At 43.7% G+C, this 15,615-nt stretch overlaps 1 protein-coding gene across 4 annotated transcripts in view; it reads right to left on the bottom strand.

The window, feature by feature from the left end:
* Positions 1-15,615, bottom strand: part of Arhgap28 (Rho GTPase activating protein 28) — a 177,472-nt gene that overhangs the window by 23,250 nt on the left and 138,607 nt on the right. For all 4 annotated transcript variants that reach the window (XM_034484507.2, XM_076918048.1, XM_076918049.1 and 1 more), the window contains exons 5-11: positions 14,680-14,769; positions 11,553-11,637; positions 9,319-9,461; positions 8,308-8,473; positions 8,110-8,201; positions 5,353-5,430; positions 960-1,122 (exon numbers count right to left, since the gene is read on the bottom strand). In XM_034484507.2, the coding sequence (XP_034340398.1) occupies positions 960-1,122; positions 5,353-5,430; positions 8,110-8,201; positions 8,308-8,473; positions 9,319-9,461; positions 11,553-11,637; positions 14,680-14,769 (817 nt within the window). The remainder of the gene's footprint in view (positions 1-959; positions 1,123-5,352; positions 5,431-8,109; positions 8,202-8,307; positions 8,474-9,318; positions 9,462-11,552; positions 11,638-14,679; positions 14,770-15,615) is intronic.

Below are 15,615 nucleotides of genomic sequence, written 5' to 3'. Positions count from 1 at the left end.
TTATACATAGTCACATTCACACACTCACAAAGACACATAATACACGCTCACACACTCATATACTCACACTCACAGCACACTCACATACACACACTCACACACAGTCACACACTCACGTAATACTCATCCACTCACACATAGACACATACTCTCACAGTCACACACACTCAAAAATACTCACTCAGATACACTAGCACATTCACACACTCACAGCACACTCACAGATACAAACACACTCACACACAGTCACACACTCACAGCACACTCACATACACACTCACACACAGTCACACACTCACGTAATACTCATCCACTCACACATAGACACATACTCTCACAGTCACACACACTCAAAAATACTCATACAGATACACTAGCACATTCACACACTCACAGCACACTCACAGATACAAACACACACACACACAAATACTGAGTCACTGTACCAATGACTGGTGGCAGCTTTGGTTTTGCCAAGCAAATGATCTACGTAAACACCACAGCCAAACACATCATCCAGAACAGAATCTAAAGGAACTTCACCTACAGAGTATTATTTATCCATTTTCGAAGAAGACCCAGATCATGAGATGACCCTGGGGCTGGAACTAGTGGACATGCAAACAGTATGAAAGAACATACATACAGTGAATGAAGAGATAGCACCTGCCAACAGGCAAATTAAAATACCTAAACTGGAAATTCCAGAAGTGAAAAAAACTATACAGTCTCCTTAAAACCGAAAGGTTTCTTCCTCAGCAAATTAATAAATTAGGAAGAAAAACCTGATTTAGACACACAAACCCAGGACTATCTATCATAAATGGTATCCCACCCCAAGGTCCACAGGAACCAGCAGCCAGCACAGTGAAACCCACCTCATGGGGCATCCCTGTGGCTTACACACTGTGTCGTCTTATGTCTAAGTATATTTAATCACATTTAACTTCTTCACCTACTTTCCATCAGAGAGATGAAGGCGGGTATATATTCAACAGGGAAGAGAGAGGTGGGCAGTTCTCTGAAGAATGCTTTCAACATGACCGCAGCTTCTCTGTGACACATCTTGTCCCACTTGAACTTGTCAGCGTTGAACCTGGCATCCAGTTCTTCACGGTACTGCTGCAAAGCAAAGCAGTTGGTCAGTAGTCAGGGAGGCTGCACATCATGGTCTCTTTCCCACCATCATTACACAAACTTTTTTTTTTTTTTTTTTTTTTTTTTTTGCAACTTGACAGCTAAAGTTAACCAGCTAACGCTGACCTTTCTGCATGATTGAGTTGGAATGCCTATTTGGGAATTAATTTTTAAAAGCATTTCCAGAGGTATCCTGAAAACAGTAATAATCTTGAACCAATTGGCTAATTTTGCACAAATATAAAACCTCTTTACTGAGTCTGTGGCTTCACTCCTGTGGTTTTGGTGGGACCGCACAGTCCCCGCATGATAAATTCTTTGCTCACTTTTGACAAAACTGCCATTTTACCGTTGTCATAACCTTCCTGCTACCCTCCCTTCTGTTCCGAAGTCAGGCCATGAGCACATGAGTCTCTCTGCTCATTCACATGCGGAATGAGAAATGCCCCAATAAAGTAACGCTGACTTCACTGCAACGTGCAGGCAGAATAATGACTTTCCTGGAATATCAGGTACAGTGACTCTCTGCCAACACATACACACACACACACACACACACACACACACACACACACCTTCCACATGTTGGTGTGCCTACCTAAGCCTTTGTTCCAATGCACTATGCAAACAGCTTGTGTTAAAGCACCAGGCCCCTCTCTGTAAGTTCCACTCACATGAAAAAGTTTGCATTATTGGTTCATCTGTTTATCAGTGGCAACCATTCTTTAATCTTCTTTACTACAGTCAAACTAATTTTCTACCATGCCTTTGGCCTTGAGGGTTTACCTCAAACAATAGGCAGCTGGAGTCACTTCCCTGACTGACACCCACTGCTCTAAAGAGACACTTAGATGAGACTTGGGTAGCCTTTTGCTTTTTAAGGCCTCTGCCTCATTCTCATGAGAAGCCTCCTTCTAGCCTTGAACAGGGACAGCCATTTTGTTCATCTCCCATCAGGATCAGCTTACAAACATGCCAGACACAAGTACTTCCATGGCTCTCAGAGGCTGTGAAACAGATCTGTGTCAAGCTTGTTAAGCCAGGGCAGGATAGTGATGAGTGTGCAGCCAGCCTGAGTTCAAATGGTAAGTTTATGTCTCAAAAAAACTAACCAACCAATCAACCAACCTACCAACCCATCAATCAACTAACTCACCAACCAACCAATCAACCAACCAACCCATCAACCAACCAACCAACCCACCACCAACCAACCAACCAACCAACCAATCTCAGTCAATAGAAACCATTTTTTTGTTTGTTTGTTTTGTTTTTGTTTACCATTTAAGGAGAACACAGGCAGAGTGAAAGTCATGTCCTTAAGTCTCCTTGGAGCACAAACAAGGCTACATCAATTTCTGAAGCATTTTCACAAAAAGTGCAAAGACCTAGCCTGAAGCTACTAGCTCCAGGAGAGAAACCAATACACAAAGTAACGTAACTCCACAGCATCTGCAGCCAGCCTCAGAACAACGGGCAGCAGAGAAAAGGAGAGCTTACATGTCAAACAGTCTGCCTTCTTCCATAAAACACATTCCCAGCTTTTGGCTCAAATTTCTGTGATGTTTTGAAAAGAAAAATCACTGAGCATTCCAAAGCATTAAATTGGTTCCAAATGATCTGTGGGCCTCAAATTTGGGAGCTGGCTTTGCAGCAATGCCCTCGTTTGGCTCAAAGTGAGCAGCTTCCTCTCAGGCCTGAGTCTCTGTCAGGCCCACTAATCATCTAGAACGCAAAACCAAGGCTGGACCACTCAATAACAGCATCCCCCAAATGGCTGCTGTCATTTGCTTGGCTCAAATCAAGAATAATTATAACGGCCTTTTAAAAACTGCCTTCCCCCAAGCATGTTCTGTAGGAAATGTACTTCAGGGATGAGGAAAACAAAACAGAAACGAACAGAAAACAAGCACAGGCACTGAAGGTTTGAATAAAGGAGAAGTGAAGGCCCAGGCAACGTATCCTGACCACTGTCTCTCTGACTACAGCATCTCCTCAGTTTCTGCTCACTGGCTCAGATTTCTTCCAGGCTTGCTTTCCTGAACTAGGAAAACATCTGGATTGCATTTGTGGACTAGCAAGCGGCAGAATAAACCAGCTGACACAATATCAAACCCGGTAGGGGAAAAAGACTGCCCTAAATTCGGTTTGGGAACGTATGTGTCTGTGAACACGCTGACGGTGATTGGTGATCAGCTTTTAGTTAGCAGTTTTCACACGAAAGGTAGATGAAGAAAAGTAACTTCCACTCTAATGTCAAACTTGGGGCATATAAGAAACTTTTCACAGTGGATCAGCACAGAGAGGGGCTTAGAGGCATGGAGTTTGATTCTGGTGGGGAAGCCTGACTCTTTGGCTCTCTTTCGAGTTTCTGACTCAGCTGATAACTTCAGACAACCAAAGCAGTCCACATTTTATCCTCATTACTGCATGCTTTCCCCAGAGGCGTGCCTAAGAACGGAACATGATACATCGAAACAAGCTCACTTCGGGATCCACTGGGACGTTATCTGCCTTCCAAGTGTTCGTATTTAACTAGCTCCTCGCTGAATGGAATCGTAACTTCCAACCTGCCCAACTTCAGACATCCCTTCAAAATGAGAACTTGTCACATTCATTTACAAGAGGTTTAGGTGGCTGAGTCTGTCAGCTGGTCAGGCCCCCTGCACCTGGGCTAGCCTGTGGCTGAGCAGGCAGATGGTCCAGGCTTGCCCCATTCTGCACAGCGTAGGGCTCCCCTGTTGGAAGGAAGCGACAACTTGTGCCATAGCCTATGTCCTACTGGCTCTCTTTTACCACCAACCAGTCCACTGTTGCTCTGAATAGACACAGCCTACGTGATTTCTTTCCACTCAAAAGAAATATGCTACATATTTCTACATTGCTACTAACCCTTCTCGTAGGAATAGACTCTCCCAAGTGTGTGCGTAAGTGAGTTAGTGAAGGGACGCCTCTCCACCCCTGTGCCTTTCATTTCACAGGCTTATGACAATCACTTCTTCACTACCACTTGTGCTTTCTTTTCAGGGCCCATCACTGGGTGTCCACAGACTGGGGTGACCAAAGGGTAGGCACAGACTCCTCACTGCGTGTGCCCAAAACAGGACGCACAAACAGATATTTTACTAGAAATTTACCAGAAAAGGTTTTCTCTTCCAGGACTCTTGACTGATCTGTAGAGCTTGCCTCTGTGTGGGCATAAGAAGGCAGAGCAAAGGGACTCTCATTGCTGCGTGGGGGTTTTATGTAGATGCTGACATTACCATGAATGGACTAGGGTTTCAGAACAGCTGAGTGAGTATGGCGGCGGTTAGGAGCCCTGCTACGAACTCTTAGACGAAATCCCGACCAGAAGAAGACCCTGGGAATGCATCTCAGCTGAGAGCACTTAGCAATGGATGTGAAAGCCAATGGGTTCAAAGACTTTCAAAGGCCAAAGAAGCTTGGCACACTGAAATGGTTGATCCCTTAAATAGGGTTAGGTGTTTCAAACTCCATACTGAAGACAAGCAACGGTTTTGATGGCAATGTTTCACTCTTCTAGGTTCTAAGAATCGCAGCACGGAAGAAACATATAACCCAAAGTACTGAAGAGTATGACGGCAAGGCAAGCGATACTATCAAAGGAACAATGGCAGCCGCAAAGACTAGATTTCTAATGCTCACTGGAACTGGGTCAACTGTGACCAGCCACTGGAACTGTGGCTTCAGTAAGAAGTCCCCCATAGGCTAATATATTTGAACGCTTAGTCATTAGGAAGTGGTACAATTAGAGAAGGGTTAGTGGGTATGGCGTTATGAAGTAGCTGTGACTTTAAGTAGGTGTGGTCTTATGAAGGAGGTGTGACTTTATGTAGGAGGTGTGGCCTCCTGAAGTAGCTGTGGTCTTGGTGGAGGAAGTATGTCACTGGGAGTGGGCTTTGAGTTTTCAAAAGCCCATGCTAGGCCCATTTTCTTCTTCCCTCTGCCTTCTGATCACGATGAAGCTCTTAGCAACCACTGCTGCAGCACCCTGAGTGCCACCACGTTCCCATGCTCTTGCCATGTCTCCACCCGGCCCCCACCATGATGATAACCGACTCTCCCTCTGAAACTGTAAGCAAGCCCCAACCAAAAACTTTATTTTATAAATGTTTCACTGTTCACCAGCCATCATCGAACACTGACCAAGAGTAGCTCGAGTCCTTATCTAGGAAGAGAGAGAACGCTGAGTACCTTGACTTTGGCAGTGCATCCCGAGAGCCGAAAGATTCCTTCGGATTCCAGACCCGACTCCTCGACTTTCTGAAAAAACTAGAAATCAACAATAAATTACACAAATGAAGTGTCTCTGTAGCATGACAAACATTCTAATAATAATGAGAATAATAAATAATTCTAAGTAATCGGTGGACTGATAACTGTGCCTATAACCTGATACACGAATGATTTCTGAAATGCTAATGCCTACTCAAAAAGGGCAAACACTGCCTCTGATTTACCAATGAGTGAATGCTCCATTTGGATCTGTGCCGCAACTTCCCAACATCAACTCCTACCTGATTCCGTTGGGTATGTTACCTTATCTACTGTGATATTCTTCCAACTTGACCCTTTCAAAGATGATTATCTTTTCTTTTATGCAGACCAACCAATAGGAACAAATGCTAAATCAACCATGTGTCTATAGCCACACTACCCTGCATGCGCTCAACCTTTAAATAGAAATCTACCCTCATTGGTTGCAAAGAACCTGACTAAGAACTTGGTGGCAGTGTTGATGACCTTCCATAGTATTCTCTCAGCCCTGTGCTATTCTTCCCCCTGCTGAGGGACGCTGAGGCCAGGGAAAGGTAAGCAAGCTTCCTAAGTTCAGAAGGCGAGAGGACGCTGCAACAACACACTGTGGTGCCTGGGTTGTGGGATTCCTTCAGGAATGGGGGAAGCAGCAGCTGAGGGACAGCGCCTCAGATTGTCTTAAGGGAGGCAGCCGACCTCGGCAGTCAGAATGGCTGCCAGTCCAGTCGCTGCATTGAGACTGTGATATAAGCCTGCAGTTCCCTTAGCATTTGTGGGCATCTCATGCTCAGTGTTCTTGCTAAGTTCTGGGCTGGGTTTTGCACCTATGCTATATAAACTTGTTCTGAATTGTCATGGGTTTTTAAAGGTTGATTTCCCCCAAATCCATCCTTGACATTTAGGACAAAGCACGTCATTTGTGCTTTAATTTCCGAGGAGGAAGGGCAGCAGGGTGGCAAGGACTCTGGCCTTGGCATAAGCGCTCAAGGTCGGCTGGCTGCCGCGCATGCGCTGTGTACCTCTGACGTTAGCTCAGCCTCCTCCTTCACAGTTGCCGCGTTTGCAAAGAGATAAAAACTGCCCCTTGGACCTCTCCATGCTGACCACACAGGATATGCCATCACTGGTACAGCCCTGTCCCTGGGGTGACTCCCCACAGACTACATGGCCCCTATGCACAGAGAGGATGCCAGCATCTTTTTGGCTGTCACCGCACCCTCCCTGCTCCTTCACTGGCCAATTAATTGATCACCAGACTTGAGGAAGCTGCTCAGGCTGAGGCCCCGAGAGCCACTTACAAGAGGAGAAGAGGGTGGATGCAGAACTGTTAGTGTGGGTAAAGCAAGTCTGTTTCCCCAGCCAGGGTTTTATGTATTGTTTATAAACAATTTAAAATCTAGCAAGGTTTGTGATAGAGACCTGGGGTGTTAAGTGTGCCACTGGGCGTCACTGTTGAGTAAGTGAGGACTTAAGTAAGCCGGTTCAGTTGCTACCTGTATTTAAAAACGCACAACTTAAATCAGTTGTGGGACGTGAGAGACCCACAGTGGTTAAGAGCACACACTGCTCATGCAGAGGACATGAGTTCAATTGCCAGCATCCTCACAGGGAGGCTCGCCACTGCCTGTGCGTCAACACCAGAGGATCTGATGCCATCTTTTCATCCACCCAGGGGCTCACACATAGGTGTGCACGCACACACAGAGACACACGCACATAATTAAAAAGAAACCTAGATTTTAAAAAAAGTAAACCAGTTATTTAGCAATCATAGAAATGTCTAGATTCAGCAGTTGAGATGTCATTTTAAAAAATCCTTGGGTAGGGGAAATGGGGGTAAGGATTGTGGGTGGGGCTGACTTCGAGGGGGGCAGTGACAGAATGTAAAGTGAATAATAATAACAATAATAATAATAAATTTATCAATTATATGAATTTAAAATTTGACATTAGATTTGAAAAACTAATACATTCTGATATCTAAATGTTCAATATATTTTCTACCTCAATATATTTTATTTAAATTATATATAGTTGACTTTATTAACTTGATTTGAATTTTAAAAGTCCATACAATAATTGCATACACCTATTTGAAAAATATAGCTTTTGATACACCTCACAAAACATTTGTATGTTCAGCAAATTGGCTATTAACAATCATGTCTTTAAACAGAATAATTAACAGTACATGTAAACAGCTAAACATAGTGGGTATGCCTTTAATCCTAGCACTTAGTAGGCAGAGGCAGGAGGATCTCTGTGAGTTCCAGAATAGCCATAGCCGGGTCAACATAGTGAGACCCTATTTTTATTTTAAAAAAATTAAAAAAATAAATAAATAATATATATATTAATATATATATATTCATGTAAACACATGCAAATCCATGCAGACACATGCAAATTTGTGTAAACACATGCATTTATACATGCAGCATCTGACAAAAGGACTGGAAGACGGAACACTTGTGTGCACCCTGACATCTTTATGGAGGAACAATGTAACAAGCTCCCAGAACATGCGCCGAGGTGGGAAGGTTCCCGAGGCTTGTGCCTCCAGGTTCATGTGTCTGAAACACGGCCCTCTGTGATAAGCATTGCTCAGACCGCAACAGGCTCCTCCATCTCTACCTCCTAAGAGAAAGGGCCCACTGAGCTCACGGGCTCCCTCGTCTTTTGCACACGACTCACTTTTTGTAACACAAGGGGAACTTTCACTTCAGGGTCCTTCTTCCGGTCGTTGTCCAGGAGGACTGTCAGTGGCACTCCGAAAATCCCGTTGTCTGCAGTGAAAAGAGCCAAGGGAAGAAGAAAAAAAACGCTCGAGTCAAGAACGTGTCCTCGTGTCCCAGGGCGGCGCTGAGGATGGCAGCCTGGCCTCTTAGTTACCTCGGCCTCTCACTCGCTCTGTTTTGTTTCTCTTCAGTTGTATCCCGAAAGCATCGAAGAAGGCCGTCAGCTCAATGAGAGAGAGGTGGCGGATTTTCTTCATGTCTTCGGCAGACAGGTCCCCCGTCTCAGTCAACCCAAATCTTGTTTTCTGAACAATAAATTTCTAAAAGACACAGCAAAGATTTTTTTTTTTTTTTTAAATCAAATGAAACCAGGACACTCTAAATTTATGCAACAAAAACCTATTGGAAAAATACTTATGAAGAGTGCCCCGGGCCACAGAGACAGCGAAGCGAGTAGATGTTTAAGAACACCTGAAGACCACGTCTATGCTAATCAGAGGCAAACAGGACCCTGAAGGGTGGGATAGCACAGGTGTCAAGGTTATGGACAAGTCCCAACTGCAGCTGTGACAGAAGCCTCCTCTTCCTTCTCTTCCTTTTCCTTCTTTCTGTGTTTCTGTGTATGTGGTATGTGCACATTTCTATGTGTAAGCATAGGCAAGGCTTGCTGTAGCAAGCATGTAGGCATCAGAGTTGGTCCTTGCCTCTCATCCTACTTGACAGGGAGTCCTCTTAGTGTTGGCTGCTGAGAATGTGAAGCCTGTAAACTTTGTGAACCTGAACCCTGAATTTCTCTGATCCCTGCCTCTCCTCTCAACAAGGAGCTCTGAGATTACAAACGAACTCTACCATGTGCATCTTCACGTGGGTACCGGAGGTTCAGACTCAGGTCATTCAAGTCCTGACGCTTTCCTGGCAAGTGCTTTTACCCACTGCACCGTCCCCACAGCCCAGCAGCTGCATACCCAGGACATACCACTGTCCTGTAATCAGGATTCTGCATGGTACGTACACACAAAACATCTATGCATATCCCAGGAGATACACAGTGCTGGTGCCTGGCCTCCCCACTTCCCTTACACATAGAGAAAAGAAAAACAATCCTCCTGCTGGCACAGAAGCCTTCTCAGAAAGTTATTGGACTGACCACAGAGGGGTTACTCACAGTTAAGACATAGTCTTCTTTCTTAATGTCCGACTTCTTCCACTTATTTCTGTCTGGGGTCTCTGTCACCATTTCTGAATAAGATACCTCAAAGGAGAGCTCTTCAGCCTCTGGTGGAATGTTTTTCTCTAGATACTCATCATCTAAATAAAGCAAGAGACAAGAAATGTAATACATCCTTGAGCCACCCGCCACAAAATAACTACCAATATTGACAAGGTGTGCTGGGGTACTGAAATCTAGAGAACAGAGCCTAGCTCCCCGAGTAACATGGCATGGCCCTGATCTTCACTATGGACACATATCTACTAGTGTCTGAAACAACTGTTCAATCCGATTATTCACATTTTACGCTCCTACAAGTTATAAATGTTTTGAAGGATTCAAGAGGCTAAGCCTGGAACAGCGCGTATCTCTGAGTTTCTCTGATGTTAAAAAAAAAAGAAAAAAAAATTCCCCTCTACTCTCAGAAGCACAAACATTCACTTTCTAAGATTATCCAGTGTGGACTCCACGGCTGGGTGTGCGGGGGACTTATTCTGGATTTCTATAATTTGATATTTGCCTAGCTTACATGATGCACATCACACAGCACCTGACTGGGTCATGTGACAGAAATGCCCCACAGCTGCCTTTCTCATGTTGGCTGCAAATTAATTTCTTGGCCCAAACCATTTGTCCAACTCGAAACTCTTGACTTCTGAGTCGGATTTTTGGACATGACACTTTGTTTCACTGCCTGGCAAACAGTTTTTTATGTGCAAAGTAAAGAATCATTTGATTACAAACAGAACACTTTTTCTGACCAAAGGTAGAGGAGATCAGAATGACAAAAAGCAGAATTAATTAATCAGTAAGATTAAATGAACGCCTTACAGTTTTGAGTATGAGCAGGAGCTAGAACACAGTGAAAGGCTGAAAATGGTGGAAGGAGGGTGGGCCAGGATGCTTGATTTCTGCAGAGGCTGTGCTCTGCAGAGGAAGGAAGGAAGGAAGGAAGGATAGAGTCTGTGGAGAACAGCAACCAGGCAGGCAGAGTCTCCAAACTACTGGACCACCCATGTGAGTGTCTGTCTCTGATGGTACGACTACAACTAGATCCCAGGCAGTAAACAGACCGACAGGAAGCATTTCTGGTAAGTTTCTCCTCTTGGTTATTTTATTTTCGGTATTGACATTATTGAAAAACAATTCGCACATCAGGTAATTCTTCATTTAATGGATGAAGTCAATGGATTGTGGCAGGTCACAGCTGGGCAGCCATCACCACGGTCAATCCTGGGATGTTTTCATCAACTCTTCTTTGCATTTTGATGTGGATGGTGAAAGTGTAAGCTGTGATTCTCTAAGGAGAGAATGTGCATTTCTCAAAAGACAAGAATCTCGAAGGCTTTGGTGTGGACTCGGGGCCCAGCCTTGGACTAGGAGGATTCCATTCTGAGCATCTGAGTGTTGGAAATTCAAAGAAGAGTCAGCCCTGATAGCATGTATGTCAGAAGCTGCTCAAGTTCCACACACACTTACTTCCTCAGTCACTGGGAGCTTGGATGAGGCAGCTTCCTAGCCTCCTTGTAATATCTGGATACATCATGGTACTTACGGGGAGGCCTAAGTCAAAGCCATTGCCCCAGTGATAATCCCTTACCCTACTTGATGGAAGTGAAGGAAGACTTCGCTTACCATTTAGCCGACTTAACATTGTCTCTGTGGTGACAAAATAGGCTGTCTGAAGGTGAGTGAGGGAAGCAACAGAATCATAACACATCATGCAGGATAGAGGGCAAGATGGAGAGAGATGTGTTGATGAACAACAGAGCACAGTTAGATATGACTAGAATGTTCTGAGGTACCATTGCCAAGCATGGTGACCAACTATAACAATTACGTGCTATCTGAATCAAAACCATGCAAAAAAGGAACTTAAAAGCTTCATCACTAAGGATGTGGTAAATGATAGACGCTTAGGAGTTAGATAGGTTCAGCCTGATACAAACACTGTCCAGTGTATGTATACAATGTATCCATCCAAACATTAACCATACTTGTGTATCCCAGGCAAGTATCCCCACAGATAAGTACAATGTATACATTTACAGTGTTAACACGGTCACAAGGTGTTAAAAGTAAATGTATTCAATTAAATACTAAAACCCAAACTAACTGCTAACTGCACTGACTGTCAGATCCAAAGCAAGAAGGCACAGCATAGTCTCACCAGGGGACATGCCACTCACCTCTCAACACACTCTGAACCGGCTGCTCAGCACCGGCAGATCCATTGGTGTGAACAGAAATATCTGGGATAGCCTCAAGTATTGACTGCCAAGCAAGAAAAGAGGAGCAAAAAACATTTATTATAAATACAGTGACCCTTAATCTCTTATATTCTTGACTGCAAACCTAGCTTTCAACAGCTGAGCCATCTCTCCAGCCTGACCTTTCATCTCAATTGGATTTATGTTCTGTAATATATGAGGGTTTTTTTTTTCCCCCCACAAATACAGTCTTGGTCTCACAAATGGTTTGCAATGATCACAGCTGTCTCCACTGTCAGTTTAGATGGGTGTGGCTTGCCCAAATTTCTCAAAAGATCTCTGCTGAAGTGCTCATAACTAACTCTACCTTCTTACTCATATATTTAGCTGCTTCTGCAAAGATGTAGCAATTAGAATGCTTGTTGATGTGTATTTGATAATTACATCTGCTAATCTGGATACATTGTTTCAACTACAGTCATTGTGCTAATATTAGCATGTCAATTCTCACTGTAAAATACTGAGTAAGAACAACTTACAGAATAGTTAACTATCATGCCAGGTGTGGTGGGTATCTGCCTGTAATTCTAGTATACAAGAGGCAAAGGCACCAGGAGCATGGTCAACATAGCAGGTTCTAGGCCAGGCTGGTCTACATAGAGGGTTCTAGATCATCTGTGTTAACATAGAGGGTTCCAGGCCAGTCTGATCTACACAGTAAGTTCCAGGCTAGCCTAGCTTACATAGTAAGACCCTGTTTCAAAACAAACACAAAAACAATTAATACTTACAAAGTTCCAAATTAAGAAGTGACCTTTTATAAATCAAATCCCCATTCTTAATCTGGCTTCTTCCTCACAGAAACCCTGTGACATAGCTCTGTACCCTGCTTATTCCATCAGAAGCTGAGTCCTATAAAATGAGTTTCTGCCTATGTCTAGAAGGGTACCAGTGGGGGAGGGGGGATTCAACCAAAAATGTACATGCGAAACTATAAATTCTAATATGGAGTTATTATCTGCCATCCTAGGAAGCTTTTATAAACAATTTATACATAAAATCTGTCCTTTCCTCCCACAGAGCGTGATACAGTGTCTTTTATTCTTATATTTGTTTAGCAATCATTGAACATCTGCTTGATGAAAGATCCTGCATCACATCCTGTAGGTTGCAGAAGGGACTCTTAAATTCTCAGCCTCCTGTTTTCTTTTGATTCCTGCTTGATTTCAAGTGAGATTTAAGTCTCTTAATGATACAAACCACATGAAAATAGATGGCCAAGTCCTGCAATGCAGATGGCTATACACTGCGATTTTTAGATGAAGAGACAGGTCTAGGGTTATGAAGGTCAGCATCAGTCACGTTTCTGGTAGCTCTAAAAGCCTGTCACTATAGCATACAGACCACATGGCTATAGTTTTAATATGCATTTTCCAAATGTCCACATCTTGGTTTTTTACTTAACACTATTGGCAGGTGGTAGACACTGTGACAAGTGGAGCCTAATGGGATATTTTAGGTCATTGAGGGACTTATACTCAAAGGAGATTGTGCAGCAAAACAAAGCAAAGCAATAGTCTCCTGCTACAACTTGGGGATCAGAGTGAGAATAATGCAATTCCACCTGTCCACCAGTGATCCATGGTCAGGGATTGGCTCCCGGAACTCCTGCAGATAGCAACAGCATAACATTTGCATCTGATTGATGCACATTGCATGAGTTCTTTAAACCATCCTGCATTGTGTACCATACCTCACATGTAAGTGCTATGTGACTAGCTGCTACCCTGTGCATCTCAGCTGTCACAGTGCTGAGAAAAGAATGACAAGAAAAAACTTCTGTACACGTTCAGTACAGATACAATTAAAATATCTTCCATCTGCAATTGGAGAGTCTGTAGTTCAAGACATTCATCTCGATAAATACTGGATGATCATTTGATGTAATTCAACCTACAGTCTACAATAAAGCAATTACAAGGCTTAGAAATCCAGAACAAATATCCTGCTTAATTATGAAACATTAGAAGAAATGCACTAATGAGCCTTTCAAGAGGAAGGCATGATGTCATCTGGAAGGAAGGATTCCTCAGAAGAAAAAGGAAGACTTGCAGGTGAACTTCACTCTAGCAAATTTCCAAGACAGACCACTAGAAATATGGAGGTTTACTTACGGTTATTTCAGATACAGAAAACAATAAAGATTTGGGTGAAAGGGTACTACTGTACTAGTGAAGACAAATCCTTCAGAAGAGCTAATGGGAGGTCACTTTATCACACTCCACAAAACCAATTCTAGTGGACAAGGTGTTTAGGTCTCGCCTAGGACAAAGCTTGGGGTCTTGGTGCACTATGAAACAACACAGGCACCCAAGATTCTAGCTGCTACAGATTAGTATCTGGGAAGTCAGAGACCTCAACACTTATCTCACCCAAGTGTCAGAAGTCCCGCCACCCCAGAGAGACTCGCAGCTGGTGGTCCATGTTCCCTATAAGGAAGAACCATGAGACTGGGAATTGGTTCCTCATGGTGGAAAGTTCAAGAACATTCCATCTGATTTTCAGGACATCTGATTTAGCCTTGGCTTATTTCTCTTCAGGAGCCAACCACATTGTTTCTTAAGGCAGGGTTTCTCACTGGGACCTGAGGCTCACAGATTAGGCTAAACTGGCCTAGTTAGGCCAGTGAGAACCAGATTATCTGCCTGTCTCTGGCTCCCCGTTGCTAAGATGACAATCTCAGTCCACCACACCTGGGATTTTATGTGTGCACTGGGTACTAAACTTATGTCTGCATGCTCACACAGCAATTTCCACACCTCCCCAGTCCCCTTTTCTAACGTTTTTGGCACAGGGTCTCACTAAACTGCTAACACCTGCTTCAGCCTCTCATGCAGCTGAGAGTACAAGCCCGCCCCACCAGGCTTGGTAAAAGGAAGATTTATCCATTTATTAGTCTGAATATTCTTCCAGCTGCCAGACAGCTGGTGGGCAGCTATTTGCAAACCCTAGTTCAAGTTTTGTTAATCCATCTTGAAGAAATAGCTCTTCTTCCCTTCTGACATTGCTGTCCTAACATGCAAGTGTGCAGACATCAAAGACTTACCACAGATCCACTCTGAAGGGCCACAAACCCGCCTTCTTCATCTTGTGCACCATTGGATAGGGTGGTACTGTTGAGAGATGCATCATCTGGCTAAACAGAGAAACAAACAAACAAAAAAAAACCCATTTACTCCAGAATTAGTTTCCAGTGCATCTGTGCTCTCCACTGCCCAAAGGAGCTGTGTGTAACAGGTGTGAAGTTACGACTGTCCAGGTATACACAGGTGCATATGGCCATGTGTGCCACACCACCATGAGACCCTGAATGCCAGGCCCTCTGGTAGATGTTGACATCTCCAACAGGCACTGCTACTACCTGTCACATGCTCTCTTTGTCTCAACAGTATCTCAGTGTATTACTAGAGAGCTAGATATTACATTAAAAAAAAAAAAAACCTTCATTTTTAGGTTCATGAGGCACTAGGAGGAATCACGCAGCAAATGTGGGCAATAAGACATAAGTGTGACTTTATCCAAAGTATTTCTGGGGAAACTAAGGCAGATCAGTTTCCTGATCAATAGGAATAGAATCAGATGTGGTGGTTTTAATCTCAGCACTCAAGACACTGAGACAGGATGACTGTGAATTGGATAACAGCCTGGGTACAAAGTAAGACCTGTTTTAACTAAATATATTACACACATACACACACACATACACACACACACACACACACACCCTCAATTTGCTTGTGAGAAGACCACAGAGGCAGCGTGGAGCTGCCAATTGCCCTGTACAGGTAAGAATGATGGGTAAAACTGGGGACCGCAGATCTAAGGGGGCAGATACTGATAATCAAATCTGACCATATCTGTGTGGATGCCCTGTCAGAACTGAACTTCTCATTCTAAATCTGAATGTAAATGGAAACCACCTTTCTTTTCCTTTCTTAGAAAATTATATCACTAATTTTTTCTTGCAGAATTCACCTGCAAT

Source organism: Arvicanthis niloticus, chromosome 21, assembly GCF_011762505.2.
Source record: "Arvicanthis niloticus isolate mArvNil1 chromosome 21, mArvNil1.pat.X, whole genome shotgun sequence".
In the NCBI taxonomy this organism is placed as follows: Eukaryota; Metazoa; Chordata; class Mammalia; order Rodentia; family Muridae; genus Arvicanthis; species Arvicanthis niloticus.
Note: the sequence above shows the minus strand (reverse complement) of the source record. Positions and strands in the feature narration are given on the sequence as shown.